General features: G+C 41.4%; 1 protein-coding gene across 1 annotated transcript in view; it reads left to right on the top strand.

Moving 5' to 3' along the window:
- Nucleotides 1-18,723, top strand: part of TMEM135 (transmembrane protein 135) — a 163,730-nt gene that overhangs the window by 93,299 nt on the left and 51,708 nt on the right. The window contains exon 6 of the mRNA XM_057399031.1: nucleotides 12,091-12,137. Within this exon, the coding sequence (XP_057255014.1) occupies nucleotides 12,091-12,137 (47 nt within the window). The remainder of the gene's footprint in view (nucleotides 1-12,090; nucleotides 12,138-18,723) is intronic.

Raw genomic sequence — 18,723 nt, 5'->3', positions numbered from 1 at the left:
TACTACACTTGACTAGAGATTGTTCATCCTTTGCTGGTAACCAAATCAAACGTGTCTTTCAAATGCGAGTACTTGTATTGTGGCTCACCAGGCAAGTTAAGGACTTCAGTGACATTTAGGACTAATTCAGTGCTGAGAATTATGTTAGTGTTAAGGGGGAAGAAAATACAACCTGAAAGTGTGAAGGTTTTTGAAGAGTCAAATCTATAGCATTAATCTTAAAGGGAACAATATAACCATTGATGTCTTTTAGAGGCGTAATCAACTGTATTAAATACAGCTGTTTCATTAATGAAGGTGCTTAAATAATCCCTATTTTTATCCTCTGGTTAAAAATCATACCTCAGTTAAGCCTTTGTCTGATGTTGTAGGCCTGGTACTTCAATTTTAGCTTTGGTTCTGCAGCAAAATTAAGTGTGAAATAAGGATCAAACCTTCATTAGTAGCAACAGTCTGAGATATTGTTAAAACATCTTGTTTGTGGTGTAGTTTCCTTAATACTAAATCCGATCATGAGTTTAATGTATTTATGAACATCTGAGAAAGTAGTGATGCCGTACTCGATGGCTGTGTGGTTTAGCCTGGAAAAGATGTGAGAGGAAGAGGTGCTACAGCAAGATTCTCATCTACATAATCTTATATTAACCTTATTTTATGTTACTGTTGTTGTTTTGGTATCTTTTTTTCTGTGTTAACGTAACAGTAGCAGAAGGACTGAAAACTAATCTGGCCTCTCTGCTAGCGCCAAAGCTTTTCTCTGAACTGGTAACATCTGTGTTAAGAAGTAGGTGACACACCATCTAACATCTACATGATTGTTGGTAAAACAAACCAGACAATTTTAAAACCCTAGGAAGAAAGAGAATAGAATATAGAATCATAGAATAGTTAGGGTTGGAAAGGACCTTAAGATCATACAGTTCCCACCCCCCTGTCATGGGCAGGGACACCTCACACTAAACCATGTCTCCCAAGGCTCTGTCCAGCCTGTCCTTGAACACTGCCAGGGATGGAGCATTCACAACCTCCCTGGGCAACCCATTCCAGTGCCTCACCACCCTTACAGTAAAGAACTTCTTCCTTATATCCAATCTAAACTTCCCCTGTTTAAGTTTGAACCTGTTACCCCTTGTCCTGTCACTACAATCCCTAATGAAGAGTCCCTCCCCAGCATCCTTATAGGCCCCCTACATATATATATATATATATATATATATATATATATATACACATATATAAACAGTTTACCCTAATCAAGATGTAATAGAGTTCTGAAATGGAAGAAAAAGGAGTGTTTCCTGATGTGTGAGCCTTTGCTGTGTAGTATTTTAAAAAGAAATATGTTAATAATTATTTCAGTAAAAGGACATTATTTTATCACTGATTTTGGTTTCAGTTTTAAGCTTTTCTTTATTATGTCCAAAAATCTTCCAGGGGGTTGGAACCAGATGATCTTTAAGATCCCTTCCAAACCCAATCTAACCCAAGCCATTATGTGATCCTATGATTCTCTTAGCTTCTGCTTAGCATCTTGCCTCTCCACTCACCACATAGGAAGTGGTTAAAGGACCAACCAAGGGGCTATTAGAAGCAAAGTGAGTTACACTGTGTTGAACAGCCATGGCCAGCAGTGTGATTCGCTTTCCTGGCTCACTGCAGTGGAGCTCATGATGAGCGCTCATATAAGCTGCTTTGGTGCTGCAAGGCAAAGCTGAAGCAAAGGTCAGCTCTGGCGTTGGGATGGAGTAGACAGCTGTAGTGAGAACTTTCCAGTGTGCTACATCCTTCATTCCCTGCGACACAGAAGCATCTGTGCCTTCTCAGGAAGCTTCACTGGAGAGCAGTTCCATTGCAGCATGAATGAACTTCTTCATTCAACAGATGATGTCATCTCAGCTTTCACCCCCTTCTTAACAACTGTTATTATATCAATGTCTTACATCTTAATTGTTCAGAGCCCTCGTTACCCTGAGGAGTTAACTACCTTACGATGACAGCTAGCATCAGCTCTCCGTTGTGGAGGCTCCTGCATTTCAGCTTACCTTGTGATTTCCCCCTCCTCACATTCTCAGGGAAGGGGGCTTTTACTTGCAGATGTTAGTTCACAGCATTGTTGAAAACCGATGAAGTAGTGGAGACACACAGAAATAGATGACATCATATGCAAGGTGCCAGGATTTGTGCATAAATACACAGAATTATAATCAATTTTAAATGTTTTTCTAGATGTTTATATAAATGTATATTTTTACATACACTATGTATAATTCTACTGTTTAGAATTTCCATCTGTCTGAAGGACTACTGGATAAGGTGGCTTTCATGATACTGCCTTGCAGAGAATATTATGCTTGGACTATTTTGTAATACATATGTGTTGCAGCAATGAAATTATTTCAACACCTGTAAACTTTTAAAGACTAATATCTCTTGCAGTTCCTTTTTGGATACTGAGGTAATATCAAACCTTGTAATTCTTCAGTGATTATGAGCTCTGGAAGACAGAGACGAGCAGAAATCCTCATGGTGGAGATGAAATCTTGGACGATATCCGTAACATGAGCTAAGGAGTTATGTTCAGAAGCCTAATGTGAGACATCTGCACAGACTACTAAGAAAATCTATTGTTAGTTTAGTATTTACTACATTTGTAATGCTCTTGTAGGATAAGTAACCAGATTTAAATTTCAGCTTACATATGGCTTTAATATTTAGAGATATTAGCGTTCTTGTACCTTCCATTTGCAAGGTTCTATTTCAAGTCTATTCCTAATTCTGCATTTTCAAAGTATCCCTGTATGAACCATTCATAACTACTTCATACTTATTCATCAGAGTTATAAAACTGGGAGGTTCAGACCGTGCTGGTGGAATTGGCTGTCTTGTCGGGGGGTTGCATTGTAGGATGGGCTGGGATTTGGTCTCACTGAGGCTTAAGCTGATTTAGGCAGGCGCGAACGCCAGGTGCCTGCTCTTGCCCCTGTTCAGTCCTTGGGAGGCTAAAATAGTTACTTACAGATGGATCAGGTCTGTGGTCTGCTTTTGTGTGCCAGCAGAAGACACATGGCAGTGATCAGCAAGAAAAGGTGCTGGGGAGGAGGAGCGGTGACTGTGTAAAGTGATGTTGTCTGAAAGTAATTCATGGAGCTTCAGCCTGAACCGAGAAGCACGACCCAGCTGTGAGCAGACCTGCACAGCGAGATGTGTAGCTGTCAAGTGGAACACTACTACAGCTTACAGTAGTATTGCACTGAGCCAGTTTTAGACAATCTTAGACTGTAAACCTGTCCCTGGGTCTTCTGCAGACTAAACCACCCCAGTTATCTCAGCCTCTCCTCCAGGCTCTTCATCCCTTGTGGTCCTTTGCAGGACTTTCTCTGGCATGTCCTTATATATATATGTATGAATTTTAGGTCTGACAGAACCTATTCTTCTCAAGGGTTTTGCCTGTTGAGATATTTAACTGTATTAATTCTCTTTGTTCACAGTATTTTTGATGAGGTATTGATCAAGAACATCACTCTGGTAATTGTTGCTTCACTCTCTAGTTTCAGAACAGCCTTTGCTGGGAAGGGGAAGGAGTTTTGTTTTGTTTTGTTTTGCTAGGAGATCTCTGAAGAATTTAATGAAATGCCAGAGGTTCCTGCACTGGTCTTTACCACAGTTAGCCTTGCACACATTGGGGACTGTTTATGTCTGGAAGGCAGAGGAACTTGAACTATTCCAGTTCCTGAGTGTCTGAGCACTGTGAAGAATTCCAAGCGATGCTGTGCCTACACTTTGTGTTTAATTGTCCTCACAGAGAGGAGATGGGGAGGTATTGAGTTGTTCTGGTGTCTTGCCTTATCCTTACTACTTCCTCTTACTCTTGGTTCTTAGAGACAACCTGACTGTCTGTGTACTGGGCAGTTGAGTCCATAGTGTTACCTGACCAGATAAGCCGGGAGGAAAATAAATTTGCTTAATTTAAGTGTACCTTACAGGGTGGAAAAATCAAAGACTTGATTTTTGAAAGTCAGTATCTCTAGAATATGATACTATGATTTCGGTTTTGGTACAGGAAGGTAGTTTCTCATTTGAATGATATGTTGCTTTGAGTCTCCTCTTGCTCTTTTCTTCCTCTTGTAATTATTACTAAGCCAGATAATTTTGTGTTTCTTAAATACAGGAAAGAACATTCATGACAAATAATTTGGTGTCTCTGTAGCCATAAGGTACTGTACTTGTTTTCCATGTGTATATGTGTGTGTGTGTGTGTGTGCGCACTATTTTTCCCTAGTTAGAAACTACTGGAAATGACAAGGCAGCAGAGTGATGTTTTTACAAGAGATAATTGAGGGTTTATGTTTTATAGCATGGGGTATGACTTGGAGACCTGGGAGTACCAGGACATGTGTCCCCACTGCTAAGCATTAGAGCTGCTTTCAAGTTGTGTGTCAAAGGACAGATTATTCTTAGAAATGAGCATGGACCAGATCTTCCATGATATACTGTAAAATAGAATCATAGAATAGTTAGGGTTGGAAAGGACCTTAAGATCACCTAGTTCCAGCCCCCCTGCCATGGGCAGGGACACCTCACACTAAACCATGTCACCCAAGGCTCTGTCCAAACTGGCCTTGAACACCGCCAGGGGTGGAGCATTCACAACTTCCTTGGGAAACCCATTCCAGTGCCTCACCACCCTAACAGGAAAGAACTTCTTCCTTTTATCCAATCTAAACTTCCCCTGTCTAAGTTTGAACCCGTTCCCCCTTGTCCTATCACTACAGTCCTTAATGAAGAGTCCCTCCCCAGCATCCCTATAGGCCCCCTTCAGACCCTGGAAGGCTGCTATGAGGTCTCCCTGCAGCCTTCTGTTCTCCAGGCTGAACAGCCCCAACTTCCTCAGCCTGTCTTCATACAGAGGTGCTCCAGTCCCCTGATCATCCTCGTGGCCTCCACTGGACTTGTTCCAACAGTTCCACGTCCTTTTTATGTTGAGGACACCAGAACTGCACACAATGCTCCAGGTGAAGTCTCACAAGAGCAGAGTAGAGGGGCAGGATCACCTCTTTCGACCTGCTGGTCACGCTCCTTTTGATGCTGCCCAGGATACGGTTGGCTTTCTGGGCTGTGAGCACATGCTGAAGCCGGCTCATGTTCATTTTCTCATCAACCAACACCCCCAAGTCCTTCTCTGCAGGACTGCTCTGAATCTCTTCTCTGCCCAGTCTGTAGCTCTTTTCCTTTTCAGTGAGGTGCAGTAGTGAGGAAATGCTGTTTCATTTGACAATTACTGTTTTGTACTTAAGTCTCTCGGCCTTCTTGAAAGCAGTGCACCCTCATCCAGAGCTTTAAGAGGCTGTTCCGTGGCAGTTTGAGGCTCTGTTACAAACCTGTGTTTGCTGTGGCTAAGAGAACACACGGGAATGCACTTGGCAAGTGTTTTCTGAGGAAACAAATGAAGGGTGCTGCAATGCTCAACTGTACATCTCTGTGTGGAATTTGTGAACTAGAAAACCGAGGGTTTAATCTTCTCTTTTATTCTTTCATGCTCTTCTGAGACTGGCAGGTGCTCCCCCGTCTTGGCTCAGTTACCCTCTACATTTGCCAGTTGTAATCGTGATCAAACAACAGTGCTTTAAGATGAATCTATATAAGCTCTTGTTTAATAACACGTACTAGTGTTTCTTTTGATCTTATCTGGAGATTGCTTGTGGCTTGCTGGCAATAAAAAATCAGGAGCCTCTAAGCTGAAGTGGTGTCGGTGCAGCTGAATTGGCCCAGCGCCCGATAAGGATCAGACAAATTGTTTTCTACATTTTCATAAAGCCCATCAGTTATAAAGCAGCAGCAGTACTGCAGTGCATCAAAACTTCCTTATCTCAACTAGGGAAAGAATCATTATGTGGATGACCGAGGTTGTGGCAAGAGTTTTCTCCAGTACTTAGGGACTGTAGTGATAGGACAAGGGGTAACGGGTTCAAACTTAAACAGGGGAAGTTTAGATTGGATATAAGGAGGAAGTTCTTTCCTGTGAGGGTGGTGAGGCACTGGAATAGGTTGCCCAGGGAGGTTGTGAATGCTCCATCCCTGGCAGTGTTCAAGACCAGGTTGGATGAGGCCTTGGGTGACATGGTTTAGTGTGAGGTGTCCCTGCCCATGGCAGGGGGGTTGGAACTAGGTGATCTTAAGGTCCTTTCAAACCTTAACTATTCTTTGATTCTATGATTCTACTTTTGATAGCTCATGAATTTTTCTCTGAATACGGTGGGTTTCAAGTAGAGGAAGACATCGAGTGTTATAAAGGTTTTGATTTGACAGAGTTTACTTTGGAAGGAAGGTAAAACATTGTATACCCTGAAATGTCCAGAGAGAGGTAATTATGTTTAGGATTTTCAATTGGCATGTCTCATGGGATCAGTAGAAATTTGAGCTTGGTCAAGGACAACCACGATTTTTCATATGGTGTTACACTTTTGCATAGAAACAAATTACCTGAAGCAAGTAGATTTAGATGAGCTCTTAGGCAGAAGCTCTTCCCTGTGAGGGTGCTGAGGCACTGGCACAGGGTGCCCAGAGAAGCTGTGGCTGCCCCATCCCTGGCAGTGTTCAAGGCCAGGTTGGACACAGGGGCTTGGAGCAACCTGCTCTAGCAGAAGGCGTCCCTGCCTGTGGCAGGGGGTTGGAACTAAATGGTTTTTCAGGTATCTTTTATATGACTTCTGTTATCTTTCTGTAATTACTCAGATTCTATGATTTCCATCACCTTTAACTACTAGAAGATCATAGAAAATGTGACACTTTTTAACCAGCTGTTTTGTTATTTGAATAGAATAGCATATACACTTTATAAAGACAGCTCATTGATTAGGATGCTGCAGGTTACATTTTGTAATGTGCAGGTAGAAAAGAGATACTCTATTCACAGCTATTTCCTTGACTGTTAATCTGCATGTCTAGTTCCTATATTTACTTTCTATTTTGTTAGAAGTGAGCTTGCTTAAGGAATAATCTTAATGATAAGTGCTGGAGAAAGCATTTTTATTGGAGCAATAACATGTCTTCAAATAACATTTAGTAACTACACTCAACAGTAGACAAATTTCTATGATTGCACCAATATTTAACTCTGGATTTATGGTTAAAGCTAGGGTTACTTTTATTAGACCCAACAGAATGGGTTTGGGCTACAAAACCCCTTTCCTCATGCCTGAAGAACGGGCTGTGTGCTCTGGAGCATCTTCCTTCATCTCTGGTGATGTTAACGGGTATAATAAAAGATACTACAATTACTGTACTACTATTCAACGAGGGGTATAAAGGTAAAAGCATGCTTATAACTTCTGTCAGCAGAGGCAGCAGTAAGCTCTTCTGTGGATAAATGGCTTGTTTTAAGGATTTTAAAATACATAAAATAGTTTCTTTTTTCTGGATCATGTATTTTAAGAGTAAAAGTCTGTTACTGAACACTATACAAAGGTCCCATGTGTATGTTTGTAAAGCACAAAATGCTTGTAAAAGTGAAAAATCTCTATTAAAAAGCAGTCATTTGAGAAAGCAAGCATATTAATATGAAACCTTTATTACTGTGGCCATACTTCTAGAAATACTAATCAGTGATTGACTAAAAATGTACAATAGTAAATCTTACTTTCTCTTACTTGTAACTTTGGGAAAACACGGGCTCAAATAATAATTATTGGCCTGTTTTTTATGGGGTTGTTAATTTTCCATGGTTTTTACCAATAGGAGTTTCCTCAAGCTGACCTTAGCTGAGAATTCTCATTTCTGTAGCACACAGCCTTCAGCAACTGGGAGTAGGAACTTGACTTTTTTCACCCTCAAGTGTAGATACAGCTCTCGCATACATTGCAAAGTGGCTGATCAGCAAAGTGATGGTTTTCAGGCTTCATGGATGTGCTGGAAGTTGAGTGTTGATGTGCCAGTGGCTGAAACAGGTCTCCTGCAAGCTGTGTTTAACACTATTCAAGGTTGAGCTGTGGCTCTGACACACTTGTGCCAGCTGATAATCACTGATCACTTTTCCCCCCTCCTGCTTTCATTTACATAGGTTATGTGTATCTTCAGGGCCTTTCAATCACAAGGTGTGTGGTACCTTATGACAAACTTCAGTCCTACTCTCTATTCTGGCTGAATGGGAGAAGCAGCAGCCTCTAGTCAGAGGCTTTTCTTTTACCCCAGGAAATCTGGCTGTAGTGAAACTACTTGAGGAAAGTACACATAACCTTAGCATTAGGTAATATGCACAACAGTCTGAATACACGAGACTCGGGGGTGGGTTTAGGAGTTTTGTCTGTTATTTTTCCTTTCTCTGGTCCAAGAGTTCTGTCTGGCTGTGAGGGCAAGTCATTGGTGAGCTGGGGCTGCTGGTGTTACTGGGGCTGCTGTTAACTGCTTTCAGCCAAAGCGTTTTGGTTTGTGCTCAGCGCTGCTGAATGTTGCTTTGTGATGCTGTTTATATGAGGGCTGAGCTTTCTTGAAAGGAATAACCTTTGTCAGCCAGCAGAGCTCTAGAAAAAAAAAGAACCTCTTCAGTTTTGTCAGCAACTGTCCTCTTTTTTTATTAAGGTTTAATAGAGACCAATAAAGTACAATATAATCAATTAAATTACAGCGCTTATGTTACACACCAAATATGCTGACTCGCCCTGGAGCATAGTGATTTTTTTCAGTGTAACCTATGTGCATCCCTTTAAAGCATCCAAATATTTAGGGTGTAGCATTCTCATTTGAAAGATGTACGTTGTCTGCTTGTTGTCTCTGGTTCTGCAGCTGGAATGTTTCAAGGTCTCTGTGTTGCCAAGCACTAATTGTTGACCTTCTATCGTAAATCAAATAGTGATGGACTCTGCAAGAGAAAACCCAAACAAGGCTTCCTGCTTCCTGGATAATGAGGCTTAAATTCACTCAGTATTTAGAGTTATATTTCTGTGGGCCTTAGTATTATTTTACCTTTTTTTAGTAAGGTTGGTTTTAAGTCTAGAAGAGGCATTGTATATTGTACTGAGGGTGCTGCAAAAAATTCTGTAGGTGACCATTTGCCTTCTGTATCCTTGGAATCATTCAAGTCCAGGTTGGATAGGGCTTAGAACAACCTGGGCTAGTGGAAGGTGTCCCTGCCCATGGCAGGGGGTTGGGAACTGGATGAGCTTTCCAACCCAAATCATTCTGTGGTTCTTGGTGCTATGACAAGAAGATAGTCACTGGGCTTTCCACGTTGGGCTGTGCATTTCATGTAAAAGAGTCAGGTTTAGCTGCACATCTTGCTGTCCTTCAGTTGTGCCAGTGTTGGGAGAGACAGTATCAAACATGCCCAGCACTTTTCTAAGAGATACTTGCCTCTATCGATCTTGAACACCTCTGGTAAAGGAGATTTCACAATCTCACAGGCAGCTGGTTCTGGTGTATCACTACCCATAGTCATTATGTGACCTGCCTTGTCTTTGCTGTAGATTTAGCTCTGTCTTCCTCCTTCTGTACTCGACGAGACAGATTTGTCAGTATAAGGTAATTATATAAAAATAGAATCATAGAATAATTAGGGTTGGAAAGGACCTTAAGATCATCCAGTTCCAACCCCCCCTGCCATGGGCAGGGACACCTCACACTAAACCATGTCACCCAAGGCTCTGTCCGACCTGGCCTTGAACACTGCCAGGGATGGAGCATTCACAGCCTCTCTGGGCAACCCATTCCAGTGCCTCACCACCCTCACAGTAAAGAACTTCTTCCTTATATCCAGTCTAAACTTCCCCTGTTTAAGTTTGAACTGTTTTGTCCTGTCACTACAGTTTCTAATGAAGAGTCCCTCCCCAGCATCCCTATAGGCTCCCTTCAGATACTGGAAGGCTGCTATGAGGTCTCCACACAGCTTCTCTTCTCCAGGCTGAACAGCCCCAACTTTCTCAGCCTGTCTTCATACGGGAAGTGCTCCAGTCCCCTCATCATCCTCATGGCCTCCTCTGGACTTGTTCCAACAGTTCCATGTCCTTTTTATGTGAGGACACCAGAGCTGTGCATACACAATAGTTGTCATGTTTGTCACTTGCTACCTCTTTTTTAGTTTAATCCATGTCCCAACACTCGTCCAGTACCTGCCCGCTATTTTCACTGTTCTCTTCTGGACTGTCTTGCTTTATCTATGCTTTTCTTTAACTACAGCACTGTAGTTAGGGGTGTTGCTTCCACCAGGTCATTAAAAAGACTGTGTAGTATTTTACAGCACTTTCCACAACGTTGTATTGCTGGTGCCTATTTATTTCTGATCTGTGGAACTTGTCATGCTCTTGTGCTGCCTACACAGTTGTTTCTTGTCCTGGTTTTTATGGATGTGATTTCTCCTGCCAACTACTTCGTGTTTGTTTTTATTGAATTTCATCTTGTTGACTTTGGGCAATTCAATTACTTTGTGTGAAATCCTGGTTTCTGAAGGATTTTGTGAATTTATGACATAATCTCTGTTGCATCATTCAGATTCTTACTGAAGAGGGAAGCAAAACCTCTGTGGTGACCGCAGTTAAAATGCCTTTTAGTTTGACAGTGGTCTTCTCTATATTATTTCTCCTGCAGTGTTCTCGAGCAGCTCTGTGCCCACTGACACTTATGTCAATATTCACTGTGCACTAATGATTTCACGTAAAATTATTTCAGATGCTCACATTTTTGATGCAGAATAATACAGTATGATAGTTACTGGGGAAGGAAAAGGGAAAAATAAAGGCCAACAGGGTAGTTTACACAGTAATCGTGACAATGTCTTGTGTGACCTAATTGTAAGTCACATGCCAGAGAACATGGAAAAGGGAAGTGGTCTCATTGTAAGATTTTTTTCTCTGAAATTCAATGTAAACTTTTCCTGTTCAATTTGTTATCACACTTTCTGTATCAACACACAGCAGCCTCCTGTTGTGTGTCTTTATGAGGTTTAGACATGCTCTGCTGCTGGCATTTCCATTTCTTCTCACTGAAGCTGTCTGCATCCTATCATGATCAAAACTGGTTGGCAGTGAGTGAGAGCAGGTGATTTTTCTCCAAGGTTTTTGCCTCCTGAATGAAGGTGTGAATATGGGCCAGTGTATCTAGAACTAAACAGCGTTTTCTCACTCTTGAGCTGTATCTAGCAAAGATGGTGTGGATTAAGGCAGGTTGTGGGTTTAAAGCATGGCGTAGTTGTTCCTGAAGCAGCTGTATGTGCAGCTGGTTCTCATACTCAGGGCACAGCACCTTCTTGGTATTTCAAGGAGGATGGCTTTACCCTTTCTGCCCTTCTCTGCTCCTGGCACAGAAGTCCTCTCCATCGCTTTTGCCTGGGCCTGCGCTGGTGCTTTTACACACTTCCAGCAATCTCCTTATCTCACCCAACTGGAGAAAGCTCTCCAAAGTTTGGAGCTGCTTTCTGTACCTCCTTGAGTTCATTTTCATCAGTGTTTGTGAGTCACTGTGCAGGTGGAGAGGAGAAGATGGGAGCACGTAGCCCCAGCAGAGAGGAAGACGTAGGATATTCCCCTCTCAGTGCTGGGGTGCTGCTAAATTGGCTCAATGAGTCCTGTATGATTACACTGATAATCTAGAGGAGGATGGGATTATTCCATGTGAGATTAACAGTGAGGTAAACTGGGAAGGATACTCTCATTTGGGAGTGGAATGAAGCAAAAGCAGCTTCCTGTACATGCATCTTAACTGTCCCACCTTTTGAACTGAAGCTAGCAATATGATATCTGAATAAATCACAGAAGCAAAGTTAGACAACATATCATGTTTAAATTGCTGTTCTATTGTGTTATTATTTTCATTATATTGTTGTATTTTGTTATTTATTATTTTATTCCAGACTATTTTAAATGGGATCATTTGTCCCACTACACTGCTTTGGATTTCGTAGGGTTTTTAACCTTCTACAGGAGCAGCTCGAAGTCCACTAGGAACAAGAGAATCCCTTTGGTGGTTTCAGACAGGCTTTCATCCTGGTCTGTCAAGTGCATAAATAATGTGTAACTTTTATAGCAGTTGTAAAAACTTCATGATCCAGAACACACAGCAGTAGTGTGATGTTTTATGTAATAACACTCTTTCTCCTTCTTGTAGGTCCTTTTGTTCTGCATCACAGCTGCTCTGTTCATGTTCTTTTTCAGGTACGTTGCTAGTTTATGTATATATGTTTGTAAGGATTATTTTAAGCAGCATTTCTAAAAGCTCACTTGATTTTGGGTATTCATCTGAAAACTTGTATATTCTTGACTCATGCTTTCTGAATTGATGCTGCCATGGCATTAAATCCCCAATTGGGCTAAAAGGGGAAATGCTGAGTTAAATGTTTTAAATCTTCTGGAGGCTATACTGATTACTTAAGAAGCCTCCTCTCAGCTCGTAATTAAGACTCTGGAGATCTGGCATTGCATAGTATGAAATAGCTGAAATAATGCTGTTCATGTATTTTCTTAAGTGGCTTGTGGTAGGGGAGGTGATATTTTTTCTTCTGGTGAAAATGGAGAAGAACAAGAAAATGAGATTGTACACTTGTTGATAATACCCGATCTCTCACATGGGTGCAGGTGCCTTCTGTTAATTGTAGAGTACATTCGTTTCACATACTTTTTCACAAGGTATCGATTGTATTCCTTCTTTAAAAACATACAGTATTGGAATCAGATGAGACACTAATCTTTTTCTCCCTTGGCTTGCAAGGTATATGTGATTTACCTTCTCATTGCTTCCTTTTTAAATACCAGGCCTCAAATTTTCCTTATTCTCTCTCAAGCTGGAAAGTTGCTTGTTAAAATAACCTTTGACTACAGCCCTCTGACTTACAACTTCTGTGGCATGCAGCCATCTACGGTTCTGCAAGCCCTGTGATCCCCTGGTAATTGCAAAACTCTGGAAGCTGCAGCTTTCTCTTTTCATAATTCCATTACTTACAGGTTATTTATGGGTGTTGGGCAAGAACAGTCTGTGGATAGGGGAAAGCTGTCAGTTTATTTGAAGAAGAATTCCCCCTCTCATCTACCACCCATTAAGGCCCTTGCACTGGTAGTCTTCTCCTTGCTTTATTTTCTTCTGCTTCCCAGAGTCATGGCATAGCAGCTTTGGAGGATTTGAGTTACAGGACTGAAGTTTGACACTTGTCTGTATGAATACTGATTAAACCATCTCAAACCACCAAAATGCTGGTCAAAGCTATAAATGTTGCATGATTTTGGAGGAAGTTAGTTGTCTCCCATCTGTGTCTTTGGTAATAAACCGGTGTTTTAGGGACAACCCGGATGTTAAATGAGAACTGACCAGAGCGCAGCGAGGTGTTTGGTGAGTTCCTCCTGACCTGACACAGCAACACTGGCAGTTTGATGGGCTCCAGACCACTTTCTCTTCTAAAATTGCAATCACAGAATCACGGAATGGTCTGGGTTGGAAGGGACCTTAAAGCTCATCCAGTCCCAACCCCCTGCCATGGGCAGGGACACCTTCCACTAGAGCAGCTTGCTCCAAGCCCCTTCCAACCCGGCCTTGAACACTGCCAGGGATGGGGTAGCCACAGCTTCTCTGGGCACCCTGTGCTGGTGCCTCAGCACCCTCACAGGGAAGAACTTCTCTTTGTATCCTTTCTTATTGTTATGTGCTAAGAACAGGGAAGAGTCAGAGAAACCTCAGGGAGCGATTTGGAGTTTGGAAAACTTGGCTTGTTTAAAAAGATGGATTGTGTTTGCTTAATTTAAAAATAAAAAGTCACTCCATGGGATGGGATGACTGTCTTCAGGTACAAGAGTGCTGAAAAGAGCAAGAGAATCAATAGTCCGTTCTTGCTGACTGTGATGGAAAGGATGAGACATGACAGAGCAAGACAATTTCTTCTTACAATAAATTGCAGCAGGGATGAATTCACTTAGATATTGAGGAAGGAAATAGAAGGAAGCAATTGAAAATTTCCCTGCTGAGGCTGCAGGTTGTACTCTCAGATCCATAGGAACAGATTTTGGGTTAACATGGGAGTTACTGCTCTAAGGAGTGAGTTTCTTCCACTTTTTGATGCACATCGATGGCTGTCATAACATTAAATGTTTAATGTAATATGTCGAAGACAATGGTCAGTAAAGTCTTTGGAGGGAGGAAAGCTTTGTTGTGCTTCATTGTATGCAGTTGAAAGCTGTTACCTGGAAAAATCCCCAAATTCCAGTTGTGTGCTGTTGAAAGCAACGTCTTGTAGAATGTATGGAGTAGGGACAGGAGGTTGAAGGTATGAACAGGTTAGTGGTCCAGGCAGGCAGGGGCATCACTGAAAATCAGTAGAGGAAACAATGGGACTCTTCTACTACACCAAATGAGAGTGGTTTTCTGCAATTTCTAGTCATAGAAGTACAATAGGAGAACACCAACTGCTTAGGGAGCAGAGGCACAAAAAGGGAGGTTACTGAAATGGTAGAAGAGAAACCAGGAATAATTACTGCAGAATACATGACATGAGAAGGGAGTCAGAATGAAAGGTAAATTCAAAAGAGCAATATGGCAAGGGAGACAGTAGGGAGAGGGAAGGAGAGTGTGACTGAAGAGGAAAAGAATAAGATCATGTCAGCAGGCAGGACAAAAAATAGAAGACTGTACTAGGAAGAAGGCAGCTGAAATGCAGATGATAGGTTTGCAGACAACAAAGCTGTATTTAGAGACAGAGGAATCATATTTTAGTGTAGTATTTTTTTCTTTCTTGTCCTTTTCTGGTACTTTTCTCCTAAATTAAACCTCTACTTTTTCTCCAAATGCTTCTGCTCAGCCCTACTGGGAGTGATGAAATGATACATCACTCATTTGTGGATAGCTGTACTGTAGTGTGAGGATAGTGTACTGTAATGTGTGTAGTGCTGTCACTCATATGTGTAATGCACGGGTCATCACAGTTGAAACAGGATTCTTTCCTCTTCTGCCCATTTTCTCCTAAAAACTCACATACAGAAGTGTATGTAGGGAGAGAAACGTTCCCATACCTTAAGGAATGAGTTTTCAGGTGACATTGAACTCAACCAGGACTTAATACTCACCACTTAAAGAATCGTTCTTGATGTTATATGATGTCATGTAAGATTTGTTTTAAAAAGCAACATTTTTAAAGTGTCTTGTAACAAAAGCACAATTTAATACTTCTATTTAAGAAAATAATAAATTACAGTTTGCATGGAGTTATGGGTGGAAAGGTTTGATTATACCATGTTTTCATGTCATCTTGTTTCAGTTTGAATAATGCATGGTGCTAGCTGACCAGAATAGCAGTCTAGAATAACTGAATAGAATAAACCAAGCAGGAGGAATATTATAATGTGTAAAATAAATACTTGTAAAATACAATCGAGTTGATGTTGTTATAGTAACAATTTGATTTTGAATATTACACTGGGGTTTTGCAGAAGAGTGATGCAATGGCTCTGCTTTTATACACAATTGAAGAAATCCACGTAATAGAACACTTGCAGTCGCTGCACAATAAATGAACACCTCCATATAAATCCTATCCACATAAACTTAGAAAATCCAGCCATTTGGGTGAGTATGTGTAGGCAGACTGAAGCACTGGTTGCTATAGTAATTAATCCTCAGACTCTACACCACTCGTATATAATAGGCATATGTTAACTCTTCTCTGAACCCTCGAAAGGAAAGCATTTACAGGCCGAAACCAGCTATTATGGGAAGTTGGATGGTTCTGTTGATTGATGGACCATAAGTTGCCTTCTATAGTGATAGATGTTAAAATGTTACTTTCTGAAGCAATAATTTCAGCCAGTGAGAAGTTACTGCTGGGATTTCACAAAGCAGAATGTGGTGGTTTTCATAACTCGGGGTTTGTGTCACTCACAACAGAAAGCTCTTGGTCTCTTAATGTCATTTATGTATTATCTATTGATTGAAAATGGCTAATGAGAAATACAGTGAAAAGAACAGTGAAATGGGGATGCGCTGTCATATACTGCCATTAAGGTGGAGTAATGAAACTTGTGTAAAGTCACTGAAAACCTTTAAGAAAGGTCCTTTTGTTCGCAGAGCCCTTTATTCTATCTCATTAATGAAATTCTACCCTCCCAAATTACAGCTATTTACTTTTCTTTCCCCGTGAAACACATATCCTGTATTTTATTCTGTATTTTGACATGATATTTCAAAGTGCCTTTAGTTTCTTTATTTTATCTTTCTTTCTGTGGTACCAGTCCCATGTTTAATCACCTCAGCTCCCTTTTGTACAGAAGCAACTACTGAAACATATATTTGCCTTTTAATTCTACTCTCTTTTGTACTGTAGAGTGGGCAAGCTTAATGGTTGGAGTCGCTATTTTATGGATTTAATACAAAATAATTTCCCCTTTCTTATTAAAACTATTTTGAAGTCTTTTACATTCGCTGTAGAATTAAAGGAGTACATTAAAAGTCATTTGCTATTAAATTATTAGCTAATAATTCAGAAGAAAAAACAACAGATGAGAATTTTTTCCATGTTTATATATATATTTTTACTATCCTTATATAAACATCTCAGAGTTAGTGGTTTGAAGCATTGTTTTGGTAACTGTCATGAAACATGATTTCTGAGGTATTTTGGGTCACCTGGTGAGCAGATGAAAACATTCAGTCTCCTAAGAAATGCTATAAATATCAGCTCGTTTTATTTAGTGTGAGCAAAAGTAAAACATGGCATCACAGGAGGGGGTTGCAGATAAAGAGATAACCTTATAGGTTAACTATGACTTTTCTCTGGCAGAGCCTTGCTTTAGGGTTATGTAGCCTTAGTTCAACTGCAAATACGGGTAGAAAGGTAAGATAATCTGAGTGCTGTTTATCTACCCCTAGAATAAAAGGTGAGAAAGTATTTTTACTTTTCTATTTTCAGGAAGCACCTTTTGTTTTCTTCTCTTTCATACTCCTTTATCAGATTTCTGCTGAATTTCAAGGTGTTTTCTTTGTCCTTTTCAACTTGCAGTACCATGTAGTATTGTTTCAGTTCTGGTTTGAAGGGAGGTTGCTGTGGAGTTTTGCAGAGTTTGGGTGTTAGCTCTCCGCTGTGCTCACTGGAGAGGGAAGATGCTCTCCCCAGGCTAATGTTATGAACCAACCTCTATGTTAAAAATGATATAGTAGAGTTAAAGGTACGTCTGAAGCGTATTTCACTGCAAGAATTTGAGATTTTTCTGCTTTTCCTAAGAGAAGAAATAATTCTTAAGGAGAGGTTAAATTAGTATGAAAAAAATCCCTTCCTCCTTCTATGATTATTTGATTTTCATACAGGTGAGAAGACTATCTAGACTTAACAGATGCACAATGCTCCATCCGTGGCAGTTTTCAAGGACAGGTTGGATGGCACTTGGAGCACCCTGCTCTAGTGGAAGGTGTCCCTGCCCATGGCAGGGGTCTGGAATTGGATGAGCTTTCAGGTCCCTTCAACCCAAACCATTCCGTGATTCTATGAAAATTGCAGTGCCCAGTGGGATTGTGGTGGGCATCTTAAGCAGCTTCTGGCGATACTCTTGCACCTTCAGCTGTCTGCAGTGACTGCTGTAGGATGTCCATGAGCAAATCCCATTTCTTCTGTTTCTGTCTTCTTGAAGTACAAATCACTGTTTCTCACCTGTTCATTTGGGTAGTGTGGGAGGAATGGGACAATAATGGTATCCATAAAATTACAAGAAACCAAATCTGATCTCTAATGTAGCATTAAAGAGAACCTTACATCTGTTGGATCTGTGTATCTGTGGGGCCTTTGTGCAAGACTCTTATTTCTGTTTTAGGTACTTATCTGAGATATTAAAGTTAGGAAATAAAGGGAAAAGACAGGCAAATCAGTGTTGTGGAGCTGCCTCTCATTGCCTGATCATAATGAGACTTGGCATGATATCCATGCCAAGTGTGTGGTCCTACACCTGGGTCGGAGCAATCCCAGGCACAGCTACAGATTGGGCAGAGAAGAGATTCAGAGCAGCCGTGCAGAGAAGGACTTGGGGGTGTTGGTTGATGAGAAAATGAACATGAGCCGGCTTCAGTGGGCGCTCACAGCCCAGAAAGCCAACCGTATCCTGGGCTGCATCAAAAGGAGCGTGACCAGCAGGTCGAAGGAGGTGATCCTGCCCCTCTACTCTGCTCTTGTGAGACCTCACCTGGAGTATTGTGTGCAGTTCTGGTGTCCTCAACATAAAAAGGACATGGAACTGTTGGAACAAGTCTAGAGGAGGCCACGAGGATGATCAGGGGACTGGAGCATCTCCTGTATGAAGACAGGCTGAGGAAGTTGGGGCTGTTCAGCCTGGAGAAGAGAAGGCTGCGTGGAGCCTTCCAGTATCTGAAGGGGGCCTATAGGGATGCTGGGGAGGGACTCTTCATTAGGGACTGTAGTGACAGGACAAGGGGTAACGGGTTCAAACTTAAACAGGGGAAGTTCAGATTGGATGTAAGGAGGAAATTCTTTCCTGTTAGGGTGGTGAGGCACTGGAATGGGTTTCCCAAGGAAGTTGTGAATGCTCCATCCCTGGCAGCGTTCAAGGCCAGGTTGGACAGAGCCTTGGGTGACATGGTTTAGCAGAAGGTGTTCCTGCCCATAGCAGGGGTTGGAACTGGATGATCTTTAGGTCCTTTCCAACCCAAACTATTCTGTGATTCTATGATACGGGTGATTGTGCACCAAAACTTACTTGCATGGTTCTAGGGGAACAAATCTGGGCTAATGTATTCCCTTAAAACCTAGAAACCCTGTTA

The sequence above is a fragment of the Pezoporus wallicus genome, unplaced genomic scaffold (genome assembly GCF_028554395.1).
Source record: "Pezoporus wallicus isolate ANWC-B61680 ecotype Strahan unplaced genomic scaffold, APGP_CSIRO_Pwel_v1 contig_3876, whole genome shotgun sequence".
Classification (NCBI taxonomy): Eukaryota; Metazoa; Chordata; class Aves; order Psittaciformes; family Psittacidae; genus Pezoporus; species Pezoporus wallicus.
Note: the sequence above shows the minus strand (reverse complement) of the source record. Positions and strands in the feature narration are given on the sequence as shown.